This window comes from Balaenoptera borealis, assembly GCF_965194805.1.
Source record: "Balaenoptera borealis genome assembly, chromosome: 8".
NCBI lineage: Eukaryota > Metazoa > Chordata > Mammalia > Artiodactyla > Balaenopteridae > Balaenoptera > Balaenoptera borealis.
This window is the reverse complement of record NC_138865.1, coordinates 42,162,942-42,189,230: the sequence shown is the minus strand read 5'-3', so window position 1 is coordinate 42,189,230 and position 26,289 is coordinate 42,162,942. Positions and strand designations below refer to the sequence as shown.

The window sequence follows — 26,289 nt, the reverse complement described above, 5'->3', positions numbered from 1 at the left end:
TATTTATTTATTTATTTATTTATTTATTTATTGGCTTAAACAATAAACATTTATTTCTCATAGTTCTGAAGGCTGGGGAATACAAGATTTTTAAAAAATTCTTTTCCATTACGGTTTATTATGGGATATTGGATATGGTTCCCTGTGTTATACAGTAGGACCTTGTTGTTTATCCATCCTATATATAATACTTTGCATCTGTTAACCCCAAACTCCCACTCCATCCCTTCCCCACCTCCCTCCCCCTTGGAAACCACAAGTCTGTTCTCTATGTCTGAAGTCACCTGCATCTGAGACTCAGCCTCCTGCTCTGGGGGATGGCAGTGAGGATGGAGAGCCGTTGACTTCAGAGGGTGAGATGGCCCTGATTCTTTGGTTGCCTAGGATTCTAAACTTCTGTGACACAGACAGACAGCTCTACCAACTGGAAATGGGGAGTTTTAGTCAATCCTGCTGTATCTCTTATTTGTCAACAGTGACTATGTGCCCTGCCCAGCCACTGGGACTCTCATTCACATTCTCTAAACCTCCTGCTTCCTGACCCTTTGCCCTGAAAATCTGGGTTGTGACCTCAACACCTAAAGGCTTCCCAAGCCCACATCCTGACCCCTGTGATGCCCACCTCTTTACCTCCGGTCTCTGCACTCACCCACACACACACATCAGACTCATTGCACAGATGTGTGGCTTCTGGCGACCTGCAAGGAGGAGTGCCTTCGAGCTGGGTAAGTGTGTATTCAACTGTGAGTGTGTTGACGTGTACTTAAGCGTGCATGGCTGTAAGAGTATGTGTGTGTAAGGCCATGGAGTGGAGGTGCGCGTCAGAGTTTGAATGTGGAAGTACTGGGTGTACAGGAATGTATCTAAGTGTGTTTGAGCACCAGAGTATGGGTGAGTGTGAGTCACTGTCAGAGTATGAGTGTGCATGTATGAATATAGGTGGGTTGAATGTGAAGTGAGTGTGCCTGGGTGTGTTGGTGAGTGAGTGAGTGAGCGTGTAAATGCACTTGTGTGAATAGGCACACACACCCCCAGCCCCCAGAATTCCCTGGCGGTCCAGTGGTTAGGACTCCGAGCTTTCACTGCTGAAGGCGCCGGTTCAATCCTTGGTTGGGGAACTAAGAAAAAATGCACAACCCCTCCAGTCCTTCACCAGTTACAGCAGACACAGCCTCACATGTATGTGGGCACACCCGCACCTCTTAGGGCCATAGGTGGCTCAAGCTATAAACCTTTAGTCCAATAAAGGGGAGACTTTGTCCACAGGCCGGGGTCAGTTTCCCTTCTCCACCCCTGACTTGGAACTGGGGAGCTGACTTCCCTGGGTAGCTAAAGGCTACCTCTCCTAGGAAGGAGCTCCCTCAGACCAGAGCCTGCAGCCTGCCTCCCCGCTTAAGCCAGTCTCCTCCCTACTCCCCCCATCTCATCTGTTTCCGGCCAGGCCCTGGCAGTGACCCTGAGCAGAGAGGCAAAGGATGAGGGTGGGAGGCAGGACATTCCAGGTACTTCCTTGGCTATGGGGTGGGGGTGGGGTGTCTCCATGGAGGTGAGCGGTGGACCATGTCCAGATGGTTATCAGGACTCCCAGAGTCCTACCTTCCCTCACCCAGTCAGGCCTCCTTGGCTCTGAGCACAGTGAGGAAGCCTGGCAAAAGTCCATCACTCCTCAAAGGGGCTTCCAGAGAAGAGACAGGGGTTAAGGTTGCTGGGAGTGGGCCAAGAAGACTTCCCGGAGCAAGGATCAGAGAAGCTGGTTGAGATGACTGCATCTGGTTTAAGCCTTTATCCCCAGAGAGCTCTGGAGACAGAGAAGAGTAGCACCTACCCCTTCTTCACACCACATCACATCTGACCTGAAGGTATGACCAAGGCAGTCCAGGGAGGTGTCAGGTTATTAGTCAGTTTTCAGCCTCTTCATAACCTCACCCCACTGGCAACCTCAGCTGTCCATAAGACCCCCCATTAGTGACCCCCAGACCTCCCGTCTTTCGGTCATATGCAGGATTGGGTAGGGGCACACAGATCCTCTTCCTCCTCCCAAAGCTACTGGAACTCCCGGTGCATTGGTGAGAGCTGGAAAAGACCCCCAGTGTCATGGTAATTGTCCTGGGAGCTGAAGCAGGATGGCAGTGAGCCCTGAGGAAGGATTTCCTGAGTAGCAAAGAAACAAGGTTTGGAAACACAGATTGGGATTTTTGCTTCTGTCTTCAGCCGCCCTGGGATCAACCCTCTCCCTCTACACCCCTAATGCATCACCGCAACCATTCTCAACCTCTACCAGATCCCCAGAGCCCCACGAAATGGTGGGGTGCCTACCTCTCTGTTTCTCAGGAACCTGAGTTTTCTGGAGAAGAGCCAGGATGGGAATGGGGCTCTGGTTTCATCTCCCCTGACTCCAGTCTTCCTAGGGAAAGTTGGTTCCACTTGAGTTGGAGGGATTGAGGCTAAACAACCAGGCTGACAAAGGTCCCATGGAAGCGCCAAGCAGCCTGGAGCTGGAGGAGATGGCCTTGGACAGTCAGGTATCTCTCTCCAAGCCTGGCTTCACACTTTCTCTCCTCACAGTACACTGGGAGCTCACAAGGAAGGAAGCATGACAGTGATAGTATTATTATTATTTTATATTCTACAGCACTCACTGCTACATCTGGCGTTGTTCCATACACGTGTTAACTCATTCAATCCTCACCTTGTGCAACTTAATGAGGTAAGTAGAACTATCTATTATCCCCATTTTACAGATGAAGAAACTAAAGAGTAGAGAGGTGGAACCTGTTCAGGAATCCAGCAGGAACAGTATATTGTCAGAGGGCTTCACTGAAGAGAGTTTAGGAAGGGACTATTTACAGAGGCGGAGCAGGGTCAAGGGATGGCCCAAGCACTAACAGTGGGCAGCCATTCCGTCCTCAGCCAGAGGAGGCGAGAGGAGAGAGCAGTGTTACTGGATGCGGTGAAAGTCCTGGAAAAGGCGTGAGTACCCAGACTTTCTTCCCGACCCCCTCACACCCGCCCTGCCTTCTGATTTCCTAGCTGTGCCTCCCACTTACCAAACCCACCTGGAAGCCAGAGGGCAAGAGGGCCCAGGTGATGCGGCCCACAGGTATCAACCTCCCTGGGCACAGAGCAGGCGGAGATTGGATCTGGAGGAAATGAGACCACACGCCCAAGGGCCCATGTCTGGGAAGCGCTTGTTTGGAACACAGGTGATCTGGCCCGGGCGCCCTGCTCCCCGAGATGTTGCAAAGTGCTGCCTGGGAAAGGGGTTCAGGGCAACCAGGTTGGGGACAGTAAGCTGAGTTCTAATCCAGGCTTTGCTGCACTGCTCTGTGACCCTGAGTGAGACTCTGGGCCTCAGTTTCCCCTTTATGCAAGGTGGGTGCCTTTCTGGGACAGCCACAGTGCCCAGACCAGGCAGAGTCTCTGTTCCCACTGCCATCCTCCTTCTTACCGCAAATAAGCCTGGCACCAAAGGCCAAGGCCCCAGGTGTGGAGACACTGAGTGCCTGAGGAGGCCACCCCCAGCTGCTGGGCGGACACACCCACTCCTCTGCCTGCTTAGGACTCAGACGTTCTACTCAGTGTTCCAAGGTGAGCCCCTTGAGGGCCCCAGTGCCTCCTTCTGATTTAAAAAAATTTTAATAGTTTAGTTTAGTTTTTATTTTATTTTTTTAATTGAAGTATAGTTGATGTACATTATATAAGTTACAGGTGTACAGTATAGTAATTCACAATTTTTAAAGGTTATACTCCATTTATAGTTACTATAAAATATTGGCTATATTCCCTGTGCTTTTTTTTTAAATTAATTAATTAATTAATTTTTTAATATTTATTTTTGGCTGTGTTGGGTCTTCGTTTCTGTGCGAGGGCTTTCTCTAGTTGTGGCAAGTGGGGACCACTCTTCATCGTGGTGCACGGGCCTCTCACTATCGCAACCTCTCTTGCTGCGGAGCACAGGCTCCAGACGCGCAGGCTCAGTAGTTGTGGCTCACGGGCCTCTCACTATCGCAACCTCTCTTGCTGTGGAGCACAGGCTCCAGATGCGCAGGCTCAGTAGTTGTGGCTCACGGGCCTAGTTGCTCCGCGGCATGTGGGATCTTCCCAGACCAGGGCTCGAACCTGTGTTCCCTGCATCGGCAGGCAGATTCTCAACAACTGCGCCACCAGGGAAGCCCTCCCTGTGCTTTTTTTGTGTGGTTTTTTTTGTTTGTTTGTTTTGGCCACGCCATGCAGTAGGTGGGATCTTAGTTCCCCCACCAGAGATCAAACCCGTGCTCCCTGCATTGGGAGGGTGAAGTCTTAACTACTGGACCACCAGGGAAGTCCCTCCTTGGTTTGTATGATATATCCTTGTAGCTTATTTTATATATAATGGTTTGTACCTCTTAATCCCCTACCCCTATATTACCCCTCCCCCACCTTCCATCTCCCATCTGGTAACCACCAGTTTGTTCTCTGTATCCATGAGTCTGTTTCTTTTTTGTTATATTCACTAGTTTGTTATATTTTTTAGATTCCACATATAAATGATATCATACAGGCTTCTGCCATCTTTCCAGCCCTCAGTCAGACAGGCACGGAGACGCTTCTAGAAGTAACATCACGATGGCTGCCCAAGGAGAACCCCAAGTTCAGTTCAAACTTGTATTGGTTGGTGATGGTGGTACTGGAAAAACTACATTTGTGAAACGTCATCTGGTGAATTTGAGAAGTATGTAGCTACCTTGGGTGTTGAGGTCCATCGCCTTGTGTTCCATACCAACAGAGGACCTATTAAGTTCAATGTATGGGATGCAGCTGGTCAGGAGAAATTTGGTGGACTGGGAGATGGCTATTATATCCAAGCTCAGATGTGCCATTACAATGTTTGATGTAACATCGAGAGTTACTTACAAGAACGTGCCTAACTGGCATAGAGATCTGGTACAAGTGTGTGAGAACATCCCCATGATGTTGGGTGGCAACAAAGTGGGTATTAAGGACAGAAAGGTTAAGGCAAAGTCAATTGTCTTCCACCGAAAGAAGAATCTTCAGTACTATGACATTTCTGCCAAAAGTAACTACGACTTTGAAAAGCCCTTCCTCTGGCTTGCTAGAAAACTGGTGGGAGACCCTAACTTGGAGTTCATCACCATGCCAGCTCTCGCCCCGCCAGGGGTGGTCATGGACTCAGCGTTGGCAGCGCAGTACGAGCAGGATCTAGAGGTTGCTCAGACAACTGCCCTCCCAGATGGAGAGAAAGTGAAGCTGGACCCCAGCGTCAGAAGTCTAGTTTTATAAGCAACTGTCCTGTGATGTCAGTGGTGCAGCGTGTTTGCCACTTTACTATATAGCTAAGCAGAACATGTCCTTAATCTTTGGGATGCTGAAGGAGATGAATGGGCTTCGGAGTGAATGTGGCAGTTTAAAAAACTGCCTTCATTGTTTGGACCTGCTTATTTAGGTGTTTTGGAACACAGTTGTTTCCTCCTTGAGTTTCAAATATAAGACTGCTACAGTCACATCACACACACACACACAAAAAGTGATATCATACAGTATTTTTCTCTGTCTGACTTATTTCACTTAGCATAATACCCTCCAAGTCTATCCATTTTGTTGCAAAGGACAAATTTTCATTCTTTTTTATGGCTGAATAGTATTCCATTGTATATATATTTATATATATATATACATATATGTAGTATACATATAGTATAAGTAGTATCCATTATATGTATATAATGGAATATTATTCAGCAGATGAATGGATTAAGATTAACAGATGAATGGATAATATATATACCACATCTTAATCCATTCATCTGTTGATGGACATTTAGGTTGTTTCCATATCTTTTTCCATATCAATTGTAAACAATGCTACTATGAATATTGGAGTGCGTGTATCTTTTAGAATTAGTGTTTTTGGTTTTTTCAGATATATATCCAGGAGTGGTATTTCTGGGTCATATAATAGTTCTATTTTTAGTTTTTTGAGATACTGTTTCCACAGTGGCTGCACCAATTTATATTCCCACCAACAGTGTATGAGCGTTCCCTTTCTTTTTGGAAAAAACATATTTATTTATTTATTTATTTAGGCTGCGCCGGGTCTCAGTTGCAGCATGCGGGATATTTAGTTGCAGCATGCAAATTCTTAGTTGCGGCATGCACGTGGGATCTAGTTCCCTGACCAGGGATTGAACCCGGCCCACCCACTGCATTGGGAGCTCGGAGTCTTAGCCACTGGACCACCAGTCCCAAGGGTTCCCTTTTCTCCACATCCTCACCAATGTTTGTTACTTGTGTTATTTTTGATGATAGCCATTCTGACAGGTATGAGGTGATAGCTCATTGTGGTTTTGATTTGCATTTCCCTGATGATTAGTGATGTTGAGCATCTTTTCACGTGCTGCTTGGCCATCTGCATGTTCTGTTTGGAGAAATGTCTATCCAAGTCTTCTGCCCATGTTTTAATCAGGTTGTTTATTTTTTTGATGTTGAGTTTTATGAGCTGTTTATATATGTTGGGTATTAGCTCCTTATCAGTCATATCATTTGCAAATATTTTCTCCCATTCAGTAGGTGTCTTTTCGTTTTGTCAATGGTTTCCTTTGCTGTGCAAAAGCTTTTAAGTTTAATTAGGTCCCATTTGCTTATTTTTGTTTTATTTCCTTTGCTTTAGGAGACTGATCCAAAAAAATATTGCTACTATTTATGCCAAAGAGTGTTCTGCCTGTTTTCCTCTAGGAGTTTTACGGTCTCTGGTCTTTTATTTTTATTTTTTTGGCTGTGTTGGGTCTTCGTTGCTGCGTGCGGGCTTCCTCTAGTTGCAGCAGGCAGGAGCTACTCTTCATTGCGGTGCTCAGGCTTCTCATTGCGGTGGCTTCTCTTATTGCGGAGCATGGGCTCTAGGTGCGTGGGCTTCAGTAGTTGTGGCATGTGGGCTCAGTAGTTGTGCCTCGCAGGCTTAGCTGCTCCACAGCATGTGAGATCTTCCTGGACCAGGGCTTGAACCCGTGTCCCCTCCATTGGCAGGCGGATTCTTAACCACTGCACCACCAGGGAAGCCCACAGTCTCTGGTCTTACATTTAGGTCTTAATCCATTTTTAGTTTATTTTTGTATATAGTGTTAGAGAATGTTCTAATTTCATTAGTTTACATGTAGTTGTCCAGTTTTCCCAGCACCACTTATTGAAGAGACTGTCTTTTCTCCATTGTATATTCTTGCCTCCTTTGTCATAGATTAATTGACAAAAAGTGCATGAGTTTATTTCTGGGCTCTCTATTCTTTTCCATCGATCTATGTGTCTGTTTTTGTGCCAGTACCATAGTGTTTTGATTACTGTAGCTTTGTAGTATAGTCTGAAAGTCAGGTGGGACGTGATTCCTCCAGCTCTGTTCTTCTTTCTCAAGATTGTTTTGGCTACTCAGGGTCCATACAAATTTTAAGATTATTTGTTCTAGTTCTGTGAAAAATATCCTTGGTATTTTGATAGGGATTGCATTGAATCTGTAGATGGCCTCAGGTAGTATAGCCATTTTAACAATATTAATTCTTCCAGTCCAAGAACATGGTATATCTTTCTATCTGTTTGTGCTGTCTTCAATTTCTTTCATCAGTGTCTTATAGTTTTCCAAGTACAGGTCTTTTCCCTCCTTAGGTACGCTTTTTCTTAGGTATCTTGTTCTTTTTGATGCGATGGTAAATAGGATTGGTTCCTTAGTTTCTCTTTCTGTTAGTTCATTGTTAGTCTATAGAAATGCAACAGATTTCTGTATATTAATTTTGTGTCCTGCAACTTTACCAAATTCATTGATGAATGAATTGATGAATTCGGTAAAGTTGCAGGTGAAGGAGGCTCCCACCTGACTTTCTCCTTCCTTTGCACTGCCAGCATTCCCAGATGCACAACTCAGTGTCCCCACCTCAGGACAGGCTCCCTTCTCCCAGTGAGGAGGCCAGTACCTTCACAGACCCTCCTGTGGGGGACCAAGGGTGTCTCTGGCCTCTGGGGTCTCTGTACAGGGTGGAATAGTCCCTCCTCTCCCCTTCTCACCCCACCCAATTCTACCCCACCCACGCTTCCCCAAGCCTGGGGGGGCCCCACCCAGGCTTTTAGACAAACAAAATCAAGGGGAAAGAGTTAGCAAGAAGGAGAGAGCTCATTACCAGGAATTAAGGAGGAAGTATGCCCTGGGGTAAGATGAGCGGGACTGGTCACTCAGTCTCTCTTAGGTACTTAGTTACATGAGATGTTCACTTAGAAGTACACATAGAAAGACCCAGACACAAAGAGTCAGGCAGGGACAGAGACACAGAAAGAGACAGAGACATGGTCAGCCAGGGGCACAGACCCAGAGCCATACCAGACAGACTGAGAGAAAGATAGTTTCACCCAGCAGCACTGAGAGGTGCACAGCTGCATGTGCGCACACACAAGCAGGCACACAAGGAAATGGAAACCAAGCTCAGGTTTCAGGGAGGCGGATTTCAATGCAAGCAAGTCAGAGCTTTAAGGAACCATGAGCTCCTCCAAAGATAGCTGTGGAGAGGACTAGCTCAGGAAGAAGGGACAGAGATGAGATGTGGGATCTTGATTCTCTCTCTAAGTCCACCCTGGAAAACAGATTAAGCTACTTTCCTGAAGGAGATGAAGAGGTTTCTTTCTAGAACTTGCTATCAGACAGAACTGCTGGTAGGAGGCATATCTTAGAAGGGAGGAGGGGAGGTGGGAAGACTCGCTCCTGCCCCCAGGGGTCATGCTGCTACTTGGCTTCTGTCACTGGGCGGCCAGGCCTTCCTCTTCCTCACTTGGTCTGACCTTCCATCCATCGTGTTCCCTAGGCTGCATGCTCCTCTGCTCTCTACACCCGTGGTGGGCCCCTCTTGTGTCTCCCTTCTATTCCTCCCAAAACCCTCCTCAAGTTAGGGCACGGCAAGCCATCACGCCGTTCTTCCTCCCCCCTCTCAGGAACTTCAGATTCGTGGAAGGAATCTGAGGCGGAAGAGGATATTAAATTCAATGACCTTTAAAAAACAGCCTTCAGATCGCTCCACCACCACCATCCCCCCTCCCCTGTTCTGCAGAAAAAAATCATTTTTTTTGACATTTATTGACTATTATCTTCCATTACCTCCTCCTCTCAATGTTTCCCAATTCACAGATGAGGAAACTGAGGTTCAGGGAAAGAAAATGACCACCCCAGTATCACACAGCTAGAGAGAGGCCAAGCTGGGCTTGGAATCCAGGTCTTACTACTTGTTCACCACTGGGCCAGAAGCCCTCCCACCACCCCCTGGGCTGACTGGTCAGGGTCAACTGCAGGATTTGAGAGTAAGAGAAGACAAAGGGCATGGGCCATGCTGGGGAGGATAGCAGAGTGAGGGTACCCAAAGCGGGACAGGTGTGGCTGCAGTGAAACTCTGAAGCACGAATTCTCCTCCCTTGGTTTGCCCTTTCTCCCCCCAGGGCCTGAGAAGGGGACACTCCCTCTGGCTCAGGTCCCTTCAACATTCCAGACACGCCTCTTGGGAGCTGGGGACGAGTGGGTGGAGACCTGAGATGGAACTGCCTTCCCCCAGCCCCACCCGCCCAGGGTCCAGGCTGTGCGACCATGCATTTACCACCCACCCCCTCTGGGCCATCGTCTCTGGGGAGCAAGAGTTGGCTTATCCTCTAAAAACCACAGTTCTCCTCCAGACCCAGGCATCCCAACGTGGTTAACTCTGCAGGAGAGCTTGGGTTGGGGCCGCCTTCCCTTTTATTCCCAGTGAAATTTGAGGAGGATTCGGTAAGGAAGGAGAAGGAGGTGGGAAGGGGCACGTGATCTCCCAACAGAGCTTCCCAGGCTTCAGTCAGGGCACCAGAGTCAGTCCAATCCCAGATCCCAGCCTTAAAGGACACAGGGGTGCCTCAGACTGAAGAACTGAAGAACTGAAGCACAGGAGGCACGAATGAATGCAGCTGTGGTCTCTGGGTTCAGACAACTGACTGTAGAGATGGTGAAAGAATGGGTAAGGGCAGGGATGACTTCCTGGAGGAGGTGATGGAGCAGATCAGGAGGATTTCAGTGAGTGGGCAGTGAGGTAGGAAGGCACAGGAGCACACAAAGTATTCTGGGGTGGATGGAGCACTGTGAGGGGAGGTGTAGGGACCAGGGCCAGGTCCTGGAGGGCCTGACTGCAGGATGGAGGGATTTGAATTGTCTCTGGGTAGCGGGGAGAGCCGTAGAAAGAGGCACACTTTCAGCAGGGGTTTTCAGAAAGATCCCTCTGGTTGCTGTGTGGACTGACTGGGGCAAACTGGAGTCAGAGAAGCTGCTCAGGGGGCCGTGGCCAAGGTCTAGTTGAAGGTGATAGAGCCCAAACAGCTGCGAGGTGTAGAAGGCAATAACAGGTTCCCGGTCTGATTGGTCTCTTCCAGCAACAGGGAGCTCACTATTTCTTGGGTAGCAGTCCTGTCCTTTGGGCAGCTCTGCCTGGGAGAAAGTTCTTCCCTAGGCCAGGCTTCAGCCTGCCTTCCTGGGGTAGTGGGTGGGTGCAGGGGTTGGGAAGATGTGATTCATTGTACTGGGGGCTCCCAGGAAGATGGAAGCTTGGGGAAAAGTGTGGGACGCCGAGTTCAAGCTGAGCTGAAGGAGCTCTCTGACCTCTCTGTGTGACTGACCCCTGCCCCTAGGGCAGGTTTGAGTACTACCCTCAGGGTGCTCTGGCTATCTGTGGCCAAACTCAGCGAAGCTCTTTAGCTGGTGCCAGAAAAACAGCAGAGCAAGCAGAGAGATATTTACACAGTTGGCATATGTTTTATTATTTTTTTTATAAAAGGCGAAAGAGTACATGTGTTGAGGATTAAAGGAGTGAAGAAAAAAAAAAAAAAGAAATGAAGAGCCTATTTAGAGTCTCCCAACCCCCATCCCTAAAACTGTAACATCTTTTATATATATATATATATATATATATGTATATATATATACACAAACACACACACACACACACATGCACACACACACACACACACACACACATATATATATATATACACTTCTTTTTTTCTTTTTTTAAAGAGCAAATGTGAAACTTATGACCTGGACTTCACCCCACCCGCCTCATGCCTCCATTGTGACAGAAACACATCACCCTGCTCCTACTTATGTATGAATAGCCAGAGCTCCTCATCTGGGCTGTGGTCCCCTCCTCCTAGCCCTACTCATATTCCCACCCTACCTCTCCCAAAGCCTATAGAAGCCCCTTATGTAGAAAAAACAGCAGACACACACATACTAAGAAACACATGTACCTGGACCCTCCTCCACACGGAGCCCCTGAAACATGCAGACCCCTGGTGCTTTCCTCACTCATAGATGGACACGACACCGTCCCTCCCTCCGGGCCTCCCCCGCACGCCCACAGATAGAATCCTTTCCACTTGGTCCTTTGCCCTGAATATCTGGAAAACCACACACACGCACATGCACACATCTGCTGCCCATTCTCTCTCTTTGGGAGACAAAGGACTAGATTGGCCCTACTCCCTGTGCCACCAGCTTCCAGGCAGTGGCCAGTGGTCCTATTGGGTCCTATTTCCTTCAGGATGGAAAATTCTGAAGGGGGCTGTCTAGAGGGGCGGTGGTAGACAAGGAGCTTCTTAGCCTGGGAGCGGGGTCATGAAGAGGGCTTCTAGGAAGCAGCCCCTGCACAGTCAAAGGATGCTCATGAAAGGGGGTGGGCGGGAGGCCCCCTGCCCATTCATATCTGCCCCTTGTGCTTCACGTGGGACAGCTTCACATTCTCCTCATCGGTGGAGGGTGGAGGCGGTTCCAGGTGGCAGCCGATCATGAGCTGATACACGAGGACACCCGCAATGGAACCCAGGAGCGGGGAGACGATGGGCACCCACCACCAGTGGCGGCCGGTCCTGGGGGCAGACAGATGTGGTCAGGGACGCGTGGGGCAGGGCAGAGGGGAGATGGGCTGGCTCACGCTGGCGGGGACTGCACTCACGTGAAGACTTCCGAGCCCCAGCCGGCAATGGCTGTGAAAAGGCGAGGGCCGAAGTCCCGGGCGGGGTTGACGGCGTAGCCAGAGTTGAAGCCCATGGAGGTGCCGATGACCAGGACCACCAGGCCCACAGTGAAGGCCTCCAGGCCACGCGGGACAGGGTTATTGTAGGGGTCCACAATGGCCAGCACACACACGATGAGGGAGGCTGTGCCAATGAACTGGGGAGTGGGGAGAACAGGGTGAGAAGAGCCCCCATCCACCTTCCAGCCCCTCCTTCCATCGTCCAACTTCCCTCCACTCTCAGAGTCTTGGCATCTCCCGTCCTCTGCTCTCCAGAGCAGTGGTGCTAAGACTTTTGCTGGTTAAATTTGCAGACTCCTAGGAATCTGCTCTAGACGAGGAGTCCTGTCCCCCAGCCAGCCCATGAGCAACCCGAGGCAGCCTGGTCCTCCTCCCCGAGTTCCCCTCACTCACCCCCAGCCCGTACCTGGTCGAAGAAGCCATTGACCATGTCCAAATGTCCAGAGGGGTAGGTGGCAAAGATGCCGGCTGTGCCATTGGGGCCCGAAACTATAAGCTGGTTGTTGGCGAAGGCCCAGATTGCATCTGGTCACAGATTAGATACCAAGTGGGTGAGGGCAGAGGCCTGAGCCCCATCTCCCCTCTCAGGCTGGGCCCACCCTCCCAAGGGTCACAGGTGAGTGTAATCGCTGCTTTATTACCCTGGAGTCGGGGGTGGGAAAGTGGAGGGGTGGAGGGCCTGACTCCATTGTTGCCCGATTCATTTCTTTCCCCTCATGACCCCCTCCTGGGGCCTGTGCGTGAATGAGTCATAAGCCCAGGGCCTGGGCAGGCCCCAGCTATCTGTCATCGAAAGACCTGGTGCCAGAGGGAGGGGGTAGTGGAGGAAGGCAGGGTGGGAAGGTTCACCATAATACAGCCCAAAAACGATCCCGGCACCCAGGAAGGCTCCCAGAGTCTGAGCCATGGCGTAGATGGGCAGCTTGATCCAGGGCTCACGCGCCAGGAAGCACATAGCAAAGGTCACGGCAGGGTTCAGGTGCGCCCCTGGGCAGAGGGGAGATGGAACCTATTAGCCCCCGCCTGCCACAGTGGGGAGGCCAGGACTCCCCCGCCCCATACTCCCCCTCTCTGGCCCTGGTGAGCAGGGATGCAACGAAGGCTTTCTTGTACAGAATGGTGTGTTGGACTATGTAACAGACCAACTCGACTAATCTCTGATTCCAAGGTGAGAGTTGAAATTTCCAAGTATCAAGTTCCTTCACCACTCTTCTCTTCCAAGGACCCAAAGCTAAGGCCTGGCTATGCCCTGTTCTGAGACGACCTCCACTCCCACCCTATTCTCCAGCGGGACACCTTGTGGGAATGCTGTGGAGGGGTGATGGCTGAGGGTGGGGTAAGGCCTTACCAGAGACCTGGCCAGCGATAAGGATGCCTAGGGTGACGGCGAAGCCAAAGGCCAGGTTGATGGTGAGGAAACCACCGTGGGTGCCCCGGCTGAGCACGACCTGGGCCACAGAGCCACAGCCAAAGAGCTGTGTCAGGAAACAGAACAAAGCAGGGAGGGTGAGGACCAGTGAGTCTCACTCCAGAGGGCAGGGATGAAGCCAACAACCTCCCCCTGCCTTCATGGGGAGGACGGGAGGGCGAGAAGCCCTTTCCTGGAATCGAACCCCTCCTCCTCCTGCTGAAATTATACCCTGCAGAAGAAGCAGACATGCCCTCTTAGCCCCAATGTCCCAACTCTACTAATAACAGAGTCCGATGGAAGGCACTGGAAGCAAAGTTTGCAACTTCGAGCCCAGAAGATGGCTGAACCATCTCCACTGATTTTTCTTGACTCTCAGTAGGAGTGGGTGGAAGGGGACACTCTCACCTGAGCAGTTCCTCCCCCAGCCCTTCAGGCCTGGTCCATAGGGGTGGGAAGGCTCTCACTCATCCCCCACCTGCAATTGCCTCCCTCTCTGCCCCAAAGAAGAGCTGAGGGGGGGAGGGCGCAAAGAAAGGGAGGAAGCCAGAAGTTAGTTTGAGTCCATTTCTCCTGAATCTGGGGTGTCAGAGCTCCTGCCTCTCCCTGTTCTCCCTCTCAGGATCTTCAGCCTCCTTGACCTGTTCCTGACCCAGAGCCTCCCCTCTCCACTCGCCCTGACCTCCCTGCCCTCCGAGGTCCAGGTTCCCCACTCAGATTTGGAGGTCCTAAAGACAGCCATCTGTCTAGTTTCACTAGCCGTAGTCCAGGACCCCCAGAGCAGTGGAAGTGGGGAGATTGGTTGTAAGCTTTCTGCCGGAAATTAGGGGGGGTGGATTCAAGAGGACTAAAATCCCTGATGTCCTGCAAGTATAGAATGTGCTATTTGTCGGTTCCCCTTGTTCAAATGTAAAAATGTTTCTGTACTAGCTCCTCTGTGAAGAGCCATTGCCCTGAGCCCCCAAAGTGTCCCCCGAAGCTGCTCCAGCCCTGCCCCAGCTCTCCTCTCCCACCTCTCCATTAACTAAAGTTTGTATGCCTATCCAGCAGAAATTTTCCAAAACCTGTGCTAAGGGCCCTCGTCCCTTCTAAAGGGTCAGTGTCCTGCTGTACTGGGTGGTGAAGCATTTTGATTATCATCCTTCACGAGGACCAAGAGATAGTGGGGAAGCCAGCAGCAGTGATGCAGGGCAAAGGTGTGCAGGCAGGTGAGAGCAAAGGTCAGAGAGTGTAAGTTTGTATGTGTGTTGGAACAGGCACGTGAGGGTCTGGGGCACCCTGCCCGGCTTGGCCAGCCCTGGCCTCAGCTCCTTGCCTGCCTGAGGCCCAAACCTGGCTCCATCCCAGGAGGCCATGGAGGGAGAAGCTGTCAGAGCCAGTTCCACCACCTTGAGACTAATCTTCCTCTTCCTCCGGGCTCCTTCTCCCTCTCCTCACCTTACTAGGTGCCTCAGAGAAAGCGGCTTCCCTCGCCCGAAAGCCAGCCTTGATTCTGCCACTGCAGGCTCTCGGTCCCCAACCCACAGAGGTATGCAGGTAAGCCCTCACCGACCACTTGGGCATCTCCCGGGTCTGGCCTCTCCTCTTCGGGCACTGACACAAAATGCCTCTCAGCCACCTGAGCCTGAAAGCCTTCACAGACATAACACCCTCCTTCTGTGGTCAGGGAGAAGCCAAATGATCCTGGGGCTCAGCGGGAGGCCTGACTGCTCCTTTGGGGGAAGGCAAACTGAGACTAGGGAGGAGATAGGGAGGCCCCTCTGTGAAGGGAAGACAACTTGCTTTGTCCTGGCTGCTCTCAAACAGGGGGCTGCACTAAAAATCAGACAGGGACGGGGGGACACAAGGCTCGGGGGCAGGAGCTGGCTTCCCCGCTTCCTGTTCCTGGAAGCCAGAGGTGAGTCCAGCTTTCCTCTCCCTGTAGAATCTGCTCCACCACCACCACCCATTTGGGGTGGGCCATCCAGCCCTACTTGCCCCTAGTTAATCTTGCTAGTCCTCAGGGGGCCGGCTGGTCTATGTTACCTAGGGCTGGAACTGGGACACGGAGTACCCCATCCCCTGCAACGGAGCAAATGAACCCAGACGTAACCCAGAAGGAAACAGGTGTAACCACAAGAGTGGCCGAAAATCTGAGAGTAACTGGGACAGGAAATGGAGCCCATAACTGGTGTGTCTGCCACACCCAAGAAGTGCAGAGTCACCCAGGAACAACCCAGACCCAAACTGGCATAGCCAGGGAATAACTGGGACTGGGGAGTAACCCAGGCAGGGAGGCGTCCCCCTCAGAGAACCTGTACAGTAACTCAGGCCCCGGGGAGTAACTCAGAGTGCTCCTGCATGGAAGCTGACAGCATCTGTCTGGGAGTTGCTCAGCTCTAGGGGAGGAACTTTAGTGACACCGCGTCCTTTGTGCCTGGGGCACAGCTGCCTTCCACAGCCTCCTATCTTCAGGATCCTCCTTCCTTCCCGCTTGCTGTTTGCTGTGTAGCCTCCGCCCTCTGCCCCAACCTGTGGCAAACTGTCCTTACGGCAGGGCAACTTTTGGACTTTCTGAGGCTTAATTATTCATTAGGGGCCAGGCATCCAAGACCCAAATAACCCAAGAGGGGCCCATTTGCCACTGCCTCCACTGCCTCTCAGGGCTGGGACTCTAGGAACCTGGGGAGCTGTGGAAGCCAGAAAGGGCTGGAGGTCCCAGACTGCACAGGTGACTGCTGTCCCCAGCCTGTGGGCTGGGTCACTGGTGAGAGGGTAAAGGATCAGAGCTGTCACTGGGGCATAACAGCTGTCATTCTGGCAAGAGTCGGAGCCGTCAGTCACTGAGGGGGTTAGCGCTATGGGCGAAGAGTGCTCCGGAAGGGGTCAAGTTGGGGGCGAGGGATCAGAGCTGGGAGAGGGGTCAAGGCTGTCTTAAAAAACACAGACCCTCCGGTGAACAGAGGCACTGGGGAGTGTGGGGCTGGAGAGAGGCTTCTCTCTCCACTCACCACGAGGATGAGGGTCCCCAGGCACTCAGCCAGCGCCTGGCGAAGCAGCGGGTAGCGGATGTGGAGCATCTCCCCGCAGCGGGACACCAGCTCCTTCTGTCGACCCATGGCTGGGGCAGGCGGCGGTGCTGGCGGGCGGGCGGGCGGGCGGGCGGCGGACGCAGCAGCAGTGGCCGTCAGCGCCGAGTGGCGCCCTTTATAGGAGCCGGAGGCACGCGCCCCGCCCGCCGGCAACGCCGCCCGCCGAGCCGGGTGCCGGCCTCGGGAGTGGGCGGCCACCCCGCACTGCTCGCCTAGGGAGGCTGGAGGGGACGCTGGGTTGGGGGGACGCTGATAAGGCAGGTAGGGGTGTGTGGTGTGAGGAGCCTTTAGGGCTGGTGTTGGCCCGGGGAGGAGGTGTCTGGGGGCTGAGACCAGACTGCGGGATTGTGGAGTCTGAGAGCCGATGGTGGGGTGTAGGCACGTGCAGGACGGGGGCTCAAGGGGGGAAAAGGAGCCGCCAAAGAGACCTCCTTGGACCACTCGCGGTGAGCCTCGCGGCCATCCTCACCACGGTGGAGGGGAGAGGAGACATGTCAGAAAGGAAAGAAACTCTGCTTAATGCACTGTGGTGTCCTAAGTGGGAGGGAAATCCAAAAGGGAGGGGATATATGTATAGGTATGGCTGATTCATTTTGCTGTGCAGTAGAAGCTAATACAGCATTGTAAAGCAACTATACTCCAATAAAAATCAGCTAATAAAAAAATTTTTTTTTTTTTTTTTAAAGAGAGAAAGGAAAGGAACCAGCCCCAGCTCTACACGATGGCTGGACCTGGCGTGTCCTCAGTCAGGAGCCTGGAGGGAGGAGGCTGTGGGCCCCAAGGGAGAAGAGACCCTCTCAGAGTCCAGACCCAGGTGGACTCAGGAACACAGGTGCTGAGTTCCAGCCAGAGTACACCGGCCCTTGTTTCTTGTGCAATTAGTACCTGTCACATGTTGCATGTCTTGACCCGCTCCGTTCTCAGCTGTGTCCACACATGACATCTGTCCTATATGCCTGATCACACTTTCTGGGCATTTTTCCTGGCTTTGCTCATGCCTGTTGAACATGGCTGGGTTAACAGAGCTGTCACACTTGTACCTGTGTGCATCTTGCACATGGCTCCAGAGGCTGAGCTGCAGTTGTCCTGGCATGCCACAGGCCACATGCTTGCCAGCAAGGTGAGTTCCAGCCGGTTTGTTTTTTGGTTTTTAATATTTATTTATTTGGCTGCACACGTGGGATCTAGTTCCCTGACTGGGGATCAAACGCCGGGCCCCCTGCATTGGGAGGGCGGAGTCTTAACCCCTGGACCACCGGGGAAGTCCCGAGTTCCAGCTGCTTTTAACCCTCTCCTCTCCCACTCTGGCTGATCCCTGGCCAGGGGCAAGTCTGTCCCTTTAAGAGATTAAGCTGGCTGAACTGTGGGTGTGTCAGTCCCATCTGAGGGGAGGCATGGGGCAACCCTGTTCCCTATGCTGCATCTGATAATTGGGAAACTGAGGTCTGGTAGCCTGGGCCTTACTCCCACAGGACTGGGAGCAAATATGCCCTCACCCCAGTATCTAAAGGCAGCTTTGCCAGGGAAGAGCACATTTTCCAAAGGGATGTAATCCAGGTGGGCTAAGGGCCCAGGGGACTTGTCCCTTGAGGAATGGCTGTCACAAATGTGGGCTCCAGAGGTGACTCATGCCCAAAGAGTGTTTGGCAACACACATAGGTAGATTCACAGGTGCACATGCAGGTGTGCACGCACACACACTACCTCCCGAGGCTGGCAGCCATACTTGCCTATAGACCCTGAGCTTTGTTCACGTGCTCCTGGGATCCCATTGCCCATGAGAGCGTAGCCATAGGCTCACATATATATGTAATCCCCACACAAGAGGTCCCCCGTGACCCTTGGCCCAAGAAGAAGCACCGTACCCCCTGAACCCCATGGGCTGGGAGGGCCCAGGGTAAATCAGGGAGCCATCACTGAGTGCCTGCCGGAGGCCCCACTGCCCATCTGTGACTCAGGACAAAACCCTAGACTCCTGGTGCCAGAGCCCAGACTGTGGGAAAGGGGGAAAGCCCCCCACAAGGCTTCACTCTCTTCTCCCCACTCCCTGGTATGCTTCTCAGCCCCTCACTGCCCCAGGTGGGGCTGCACAGGGCAGGAAGTGGCAAAGTGGTTCCTCAACACTGAAAGAAAGTAGGGAACCCCAGCCCACAGAACCCCATCCTCACTCCTGCCGGTCCTGGGCCTGCCAGCAGCCGAGCCTGGCCTGGAAACCAGAGAAAAACGGGGCAGCTCCACCATCAGCATGCAGAGCACACACCTCCCCCCCCCGCCCCATATACACATGTGTTTGCACTCAGTTCACATAGGTGTTCACATGGGTTGCACCCTGAGGGGGCAGGTCACACACATAACTGTGGATCTGTGTATCTTGTAAGTAGCATCTATTTACACATGTGCATTTACATGTACTCACACATGTGCACATGTGTGTACGTGCTCACCTATAATCCTGGGGCTGCAGCTCACCATAGAGCATCTTTGCGACCTCCCACTTCCCCAGTGGATGCAGCGCCATGCTGAGGCACATGGCTTGGCAAGTGGAACGAGAGCCAGTTCCCAATGGCCCCTCACCCCAAATCAAGGTCCAACCTTCAAGACCATGACCCCATATACTCCCACCAAACTGGTTCTTATCTATAACTAGTGTGTACACACATGTTCATACATGTACACACCATGCATATTGGGATGGGTTAGGGTTGGAGCTGAGGAGGTATGGGTAGGGCTTCATGCTTCTTAGTGGGCCTGAGAGGACCCTGCCTGGAGGAGGGGGAAGGAGGCAATGCTTTCCAAGGGTCCCTTATTCCTGTCAGCCCTCCTCGGGTCATCTGGGAATAAGAGAGTCAGGGCCTGAGGATGCTTGTCCAGAAGCGCTGGGCTGGCTGGCCTGAGTTTGGGGGGCTGAAGCAGGACCTCATTGCACAACTGGATGCAGGTGTTGGCGTGAGGGGGCTCATTCTCATTGTAGTCAGTGTGAATGGCGCCCCCTGGAGCAAAAGATAGAAGGAAGCTCGACTTCACAGGAAGAGCCTGAGCTTGGTGAGGCAGACCCTGACCCTGAGTCACGCGGCTTACCCAGCGCCATCTGGGCTCCCTCCTGTGCTTCGGGAAGGAAAGCCTTAGTACGGGCTGGAAGCCAGCCTGCCTGCCTGGGAGCTCCAGGACGAGGCACAAGTGGAGGCCCTACCTCCTCCCAACGCATCTTGAGCAAGGTCTGTGTCTCACCTGTGCAGGAGGGCTGAGGGCAGGAGGGCTGAGCCAGGAAGGGGACTGACAGCCGATCCACCCCGTGGGAGGCCGTGACTCCTTGAGGTCAGAGCTGGGGGAGTGGGTTCCCAGGCAAGGGAAGGGCTGAAGACGCAAGTGCCAGCCTGTTGGACCAGAGGGACTGGCTGGGGCCCTGTAAGGGGTAGTGGTGGCACGCCCTTCATTTCCTGCCCCCCAAACTCTTTTTGCCTGAATGCGAGCAGCTTGAACCAGCAGAGGAGGCGACATGGGCCTTGCTGTCAGCAAGTGGGGTGGAGAAGAGTGTAGACATAGAAAACAAGTCATACTACAGTCCCCCTGGCCTCCCTGAACCCCTAACCTCTTCCCGAGCATTGGAGTGGGATGGGGGAGGGGCTGACCAAAACAGACAGACATACATTTTTCAAGTTTGTTTGTTTATTTATTTATTTATTTATTTATTTATTTATTTTAAATATTATTTATTTATTTATTTATTTAGGGCTGCATTGGGTCTTCGTTGCTGTGCACGGGCTTCTCATTGCAGTGACTTCTCTTGTTGCGGAGCACGGGCTCTAGGTGCATGGGCTTCAGTAGTTGTGGCTCGCAGGCTCTAGAGCACAGGCTCAGTAGTTGTGGCGCACGGGCTTAGTTGCTCCGTGGCATGTGGGATCTTCCCGGACCAGGGCTCGAACCCATGTCCCCTGCATTGGCAGGCGGATTCTTAACCACTGTGCCACAAGGGGAGTCCCCATTTTTCAAGTTTAGAAAGTACTTCCTGGGGCTTCCCTGGTGGCACAGTGGTTAAGAATCCGCCTGCCAATGCAGGGGACATGGGTTCGAGCCCTGGTCCGGGAAGATCCCACATGCCACGGAACGACTAAGCCCGTGCGCCACAACTACTGAGCCTGTGCTCTAGAGCCTGCGAGCTGCAACTACTGAGCCCGTGTGCCACAGCTACTGAAGCCTGTGTGCCTAGATCCTGTGCTCCGCAGCAAGAGAAGCCACCGCAATGAGAAGGAGCCCGCACACCACAACAAAGAGTAGCCCCCGCTCGCTGCAACTGGAGAAAACCCACGTGCAGCAACAAAGACCCAAGGCAGCCAAAAATAAATAAATAAATAAATTTATATTAAAAAATAAGTAAATAAAATAAAAATAAATTTATTTTTTTTAAATGTACTTCCTCCCATTTGTGAAACAACCCCCAGAAGTGGGTGTATACTTTACCCTTTCACAGATGATAAAACTAACAGTTGGAGAGAAGTCACTTGCTATTAAGTGTTTGTTTTTTTTTAATAAATGTATTTATTTTATTTATTTATTATTTTTGGCTGCGTTGGGTCTTTGTTGCTGTGTGCGGGCCTTCTCTAATTGTGGTGAGCGGGGGCTACTCTTCGTTACAGTGCGTGGGCTTCTCACTGCAGTGGCTTCTCTTGTTGTGGAGCACGGGCTCTAGGCGCGCAGACTTCCGTAGCTGTGGCGCGCAGTCTCAGTAGTTGTGGCGCACGGGCTTAGTTGCTCCGCGGCATGTGGGATCTTCCCAGACCAGGGCTCGAACCCATGTCCCCTGCAGTGGCAGGCTGATTCTTAACCACTGCGCCATCAGGGAAGCCCCCCCGTTAAGTGTTGAGCTGGATTCAAACGCCATGCGGATATGGAGGAGATGTGAAGAGGGCAGGGAAGCCAGGGAGCCACAGGTCCCTCCATGCTTCAGCACCCTGTCTAGAGTGTGCCCCACTCTTAGGCCACTGCTGGATGCTATTCCTGTTTCTGGGCCTTGAGAGTCGGGGGCTGGTTCTGGACAGGAACGGGGAGTGGAGAGCAGAGATGAATCACCCTTTTATGAGCGTCCCCAGACTGGGGGGTGGGCAAGCAGTTCCTCCTGCCGCACCAACAGTCACCCCCTGTCTCCAGGCAGACGAGATGGAGGAGAGCCTGTGAACACAAACCACACCCCGGGGCACCTCCGGCCAGATGTCCCGCTGGAACTTGAGAAAATCTACTTTTTGACCCATATCCCGGGGACTCTGTGTTCACCTTCTGGTGTCACCCTGAGTTGCCCTCGGCACCCTTTGAGGACAGCAGAGGGTCACAGGAGGCAGAGGAATGGGACGGGAGGCCTAGGCCCTGTGCTGAGGAAGAGCCCAGAGCCACAGGGGCTGGGCTGATGGGGGCAGAGCCCTCCTGTAGACCCAGAAGCTCAGCTCCAAGCCTCGCTTGGCCACTGACCAGTCAGGTGGCCGAGCCAGCTCCCTTTCCCTGCCCCTCAGTTTCAGTTTCCTCATCAGTCTCCTGCAGGTTTCAGGTGGAGTCCCCCCAACACACACACACCCAGGGCCCCTGAAAGAATCAGACAAGATTACAGATGTTTCAGGCTTTGAAAACTGTATTACAGTCAATGTAGAAGGAAAGGTTCATTCCAGAAGCTGCCTCGTTAATGAGTCACGTTTCCTCCTGTACGAATGTCGTGCGCATCCATGTGCGTTCTTGGCTCTGTGTATGCATGTACCCATGGAGGTCTGTGTGTACATGTGGGCGACCCTGGGGTTCTGTGTGCATATCTGTGTGTACCCCTGTCTGGGCTTGGCTGTGGGTCTGGGTTCAGTATTTATAAAAGCCAGAGATAGGAGGTGGGGATCTGTTGAGGAGTCTGGAGACAAAGGGACCTGGTACAACATGATGAGAGGGTTTGGATTTGGGATTTAGGAGGCAGAATGGGCAGGGCAGGTAGGCAAGAAGCTGAAGTTGAAGGCAGGCAGAATTGCATAGACAGGAACCTGAACCTGGGTGGGGCCCAGGACAACTGCTCTCTGAGAGGCCTGCGGTCTGAAGGTGGCCGTGGGAGGACAGGTGGTGGAAGGCTCTGCATCTGGTGTTCCAGAAAGGTGACGGGTATGTATGAGCCCCAGTATACTCTCCCCTCATCCAAGCCCAGTCTGGGCGCTAATTACAGGGCAGCCACCCACTGCTGGCCCTAAGGGAGAGAAGTCTCAGGGGAAGGATCGAGAGGAGAGGACAGCCCGCAGCAGGAGATTCTGCAGTCAGACTTCAGGAATGACTTCCTGAGGTTCTCTAGACCTTGGGGCAGTGGAGAGGGAGACTGGGGAAAGGCCAGGATGTCATAGCTATCTTTTTCATCCAAACCATTTGGTCATCAGGTGGAACAGGAGCTGGGTCTCAATGCCCCTCAGTGACCCCTCAGTCGGGGTCCAACCTTGGCCTCGTCAGTCTCTAGGAGTCCCCAGCTCTGTCCTGTGGAGGTTTCTAGTCTGGGAGAACAGAGGAGAGCTCCCAGACAGGGAAACAGAGACATAGGCTTGTGGTGGACCAGAGTGCTCATGCTCCCACCCGCCACCCCTATCCTTGACCTTGCTCCCCTGGGTCTAATAACAGCTTCATTCTGCTGCCTTGCGCAGAAGGGAAGGGCCAAGACTGGCAGGCAGCCCAGGACAGGGGCAGGGCCCGGCTTTTCACTCCTCCCCGCCTCACTGGAGAGATCCAGAGCTCCAGCCTCTCTACTCTTTTATTCCTCATCACCCGACCCCTGGGAAAGCCCAGGCTCAGAAGCAAGGCCTGCAGCCAGGATACATAGATTCTCTGTAACTCCCTGTGTGACCCTAGACAAGTTCCTACACCTCTCTGGGCCTCTTGCAAACCAGAAAAATTATCCTCTCCCTCCCTCTTCCAGAAACTGAAGTGGGAGAGGGAAGTGAGTCTCCCTCTGGGTTTGGAACACTCTTGTCCCCCTTAGTTCTCCAGGGCAGCCCAAGATGTCACCTTCTCTCTGCAGCAGAGTGGTGGGCAGGCTGGCCTTTCCCGAGGAAGGTGGGGGTGACTCACGTGCCCCAGGCTTCCCCGCCCCTTTATCTTTATCGCTCACCTAGATTAATCTGTGACTCACAAAGCGAGTACCAGATGTTGAGGAAGTTAGGTGCATATTTATTGGGGTGGAAGTGGTGGGCCTCAGACTAGCCCAATCTGACTTACTAGGTCAGGGACGGAGCAGCCCTCAGGATTTCACTGAATGTAACCTGCTGCAAGGACCCCTGGGCTTTGGGGTCTTGCTCTTTTTCTCCAAAGTAAGGAGCTGGGCAGAGGAAAACAGGGTCTTCAGCTAAAAGGATTCTGGTTTAGAGGAGGTTGTCAGATAGCACAGCCCGAAGAGAGGACCCTTTGAGAATTCACTGAATGTGACTACATAGAGAGGCTTGGGAGGTCTGACAGAACTGGGGAAACTGAAGCCCCAAGAAGGGGAAGCCTTTATTTACAGCCATTTAAATTTACAGGAAGGAATCCAGAGTTCCTGCCTCCTGAGAGCTTTTCCTCCTGACTTGCTCTTTAAAAACAGAGCAGGGCTTCCCTGGTGGCGCAGCGGTTGAGAATCTGCCTGCCAATGCAGGGGACACGGGTTCGAGCCCTGGTCTGGGAAGATCCCACATGCCGCGGAGCAACTAGGCCCGTGAGCCACAACTACTGAGCCTGCGCGTCTGGAGCTTGTGCTCCGCAACAAGAGAGGCCGCGACAGTGAGAGGCCCGCGCACCGCGATGAAGAGTGGCCCCCGCTTGCCGCAACTAGAGAAAGCCCTCGCACAGAAACGAAGACCCAACACAGCCAAAGATAAATATAAATAAATAAAAATTAAAAAAAAAAAAAAAACAGAGCAGATTTTGCCTTTTACAGCAACCCAGAGCTGGAGGCAAAAACCTGCACAAGCAGACTAGTATATACAGATGTGCACACACCCCACTCCAACACACACAGAGCAGACAGATCACACCATACATCACACACAGCTTCCCGCCCCATCCATGCCTACCTGCAAACGCAGAGGCCCACAGGGGCAGACGCACGCGTGGGCGGTGCCATAACACACATCCCCCTGCACACCCTCGCTCCAGCAGGAGTTCCTCCTAGGCTCCTCTCCTTCTCTTCCCCTGAGGCTCCAGCTCCTCATGTCCCCTCTTCCCCAAGATCATGTTAGACCACACCAGCCTCCTCACCTACTTCCCAGAGAAAATCCAAGGAAAACAGGTTGGAACAAGCATTGAAATTGGAGCCTGAACTTCCTGCTCCCCTCACCCCCCACCCCAAGCTGGAGCAGGGAGTGCAGAAAGCATGGTGGATGTACCTCCTTGGGCTTCTGAGTCATCTGCCCTCTTCCCTTGCCACACTGGGCACCTGACAAAGCCATTATCATGGCTTTTTTTTCTTTTTTTTTTTTTTTTTGGCTGCACCGCACGGCTTGAAGGATCTTAGCTCCCTGACCAGGGATCAAACCCATGTTCCTTGCAGTGGAAGCAGAGTCCTAAGCACTGGGCCGCCAGGGAAGTCCCTATCATGCCCCTTTTTTTTTCATGCCCATTTTAAAGATGGGGAGGTTGAGCCCAGCAAGGGGAAGTGACTTGCCCAGGACCACATGGGGAGGTAGCAGGGCCAAGGCTCATTTCCCCTGATTGGGACTGGTATCTGCACTTCTTGGAGCCACGAGCTTACCTGGAGGCAGATTCCACACGCTCCCTGCACTGGGGCTGTGAAGGAAGCTACGAGCCTGAAGCTGACCCTGGGATGAAACGGGATGGTTTGAAACCAGCCTGTACCCCCTGCCCCTCCCCAGAGTCCACGGAGGGACTGCCACATGTGAGGGACTAAGAAAAAGGAAAGCTGAGAAGCCAGGGATGACCACAGGGCTGGGACTGCATCCCTTGTATCTCACTGAAAATACAGCCTGGCACACTGAGGTCTGGAGTACATGAATGAATGGCACAGGGAGAGAGATGGACACAGACCTCAGTTCACACAGCCAATCAGTGTATTCCCTATACTCATTTCAACCCCAGGCCAAGCTGTCCCATGACAGTGACAGACAGGGGCTGGCATAGGTTCACAAAGACTAACAGAATTGGGACAAAATTGGAAACCAGAGTTCCCATGCGTGGCTAAGCATCTTGCGGATGAAACCAGATAGCCAGGCATCCAAGTCCCTCTACAAACACGCCCCCACCTGCCGCTGAACTTGACCTCATTCAGAAAATGAGGATAATGAGGAAAAGCAGGTACTTCATAGGGCTGGTATGATTATATGATCAACTTCCTTATGTAAGATATGGAAAATAACCAAGGGTACCTTATTAGGCAGGCACTCAATAAACCTATTTTTTTTTTTTTTTTTTTTGGCTGCACTGCATGGCTTGAGTGATTTTAGTTCCTCGACCAGGGACTGAACCCGGGCCCTCAGCTGTGAGAGCGTGGAATCCTAACCATTGGACTGCCAAGGAATTCCCAACTTCAACTTTTTAATTCTCAGGCCTTTCACCATCAAAACCCTACCCATTCTAGGCAGAGATCACAAATCATGATTCTCTTTTCCTTGAAGTCTTCTGGTGGCCTGCCCTGTCCTCCATCTGCCTGGGCCAGGTGCCCCTTCTGCACACACCTGTATCCTACTTGGGCAGAGCACTGTACTAGGTGCCATGAAATCTGTTCAAATATGTTTCCTGCCCTCAAAGAGCT

General features: G+C 52.2%; 1 protein-coding gene, 1 long non-coding RNA gene and 1 pseudogene across 4 annotated transcripts; 2 read left to right on the top strand and 1 right to left on the bottom strand.

The window, feature by feature from the left end:
• The first annotated feature begins 3,149 nt into the window (after positions 1 to 3,149).
• LOC309633532 (GTP-binding nuclear protein Ran-like) lies at positions 3,150 to 10,867 on the top strand (annotated as a pseudogene). The gene is made up of 2 exons (XR_014249583.1): positions 3,150 to 3,203; positions 4,514 to 10,867. The product of XR_014249583.1 is annotated as a GTP-binding nuclear protein Ran-like (transcript).
• AQP3 (aquaporin 3 (Gill blood group)) lies at positions 10,768 to 16,629 on the bottom strand. 2 transcript variants are annotated; one of them, XM_082402458.1, is made up of 6 exons: positions 16,467 to 16,628; positions 13,417 to 13,543; positions 12,918 to 13,055; positions 12,475 to 12,593; positions 11,988 to 12,205; positions 10,768 to 11,901 (listed from the first exon to the last, which is right to left on the bottom strand). In XM_082402458.1, exons 1-6 carry the CDS (start codon positions 16,572 to 16,574, stop codon positions 11,733 to 11,735), a joined length of 879 nt encoding a protein of 292 aa, XP_082258584.1. In that variant the 5' UTR covers positions 16,575 to 16,628; the 3' UTR covers positions 10,768 to 11,732. The 2 variants fall into 2 exon arrangements, with proteins under 2 accessions (XP_082258584.1, XP_082258585.1); XM_082402459.1 differs by lacking the exon at positions 12,918 to 13,055 and having other exon boundaries at positions 16,467 to 16,629.
• LOC309633551 lies at positions 13,551 to 26,257 on the top strand. Its single transcript, XR_014247604.1, has 3 exons — positions 13,551 to 15,012; positions 17,234 to 22,670; positions 24,065 to 26,257. It is a non-coding gene; the product is annotated as an uncharacterized lncRNA (long non-coding RNA).
• Positions 26,258 to 26,289: the final 32 nt, after the last annotated feature.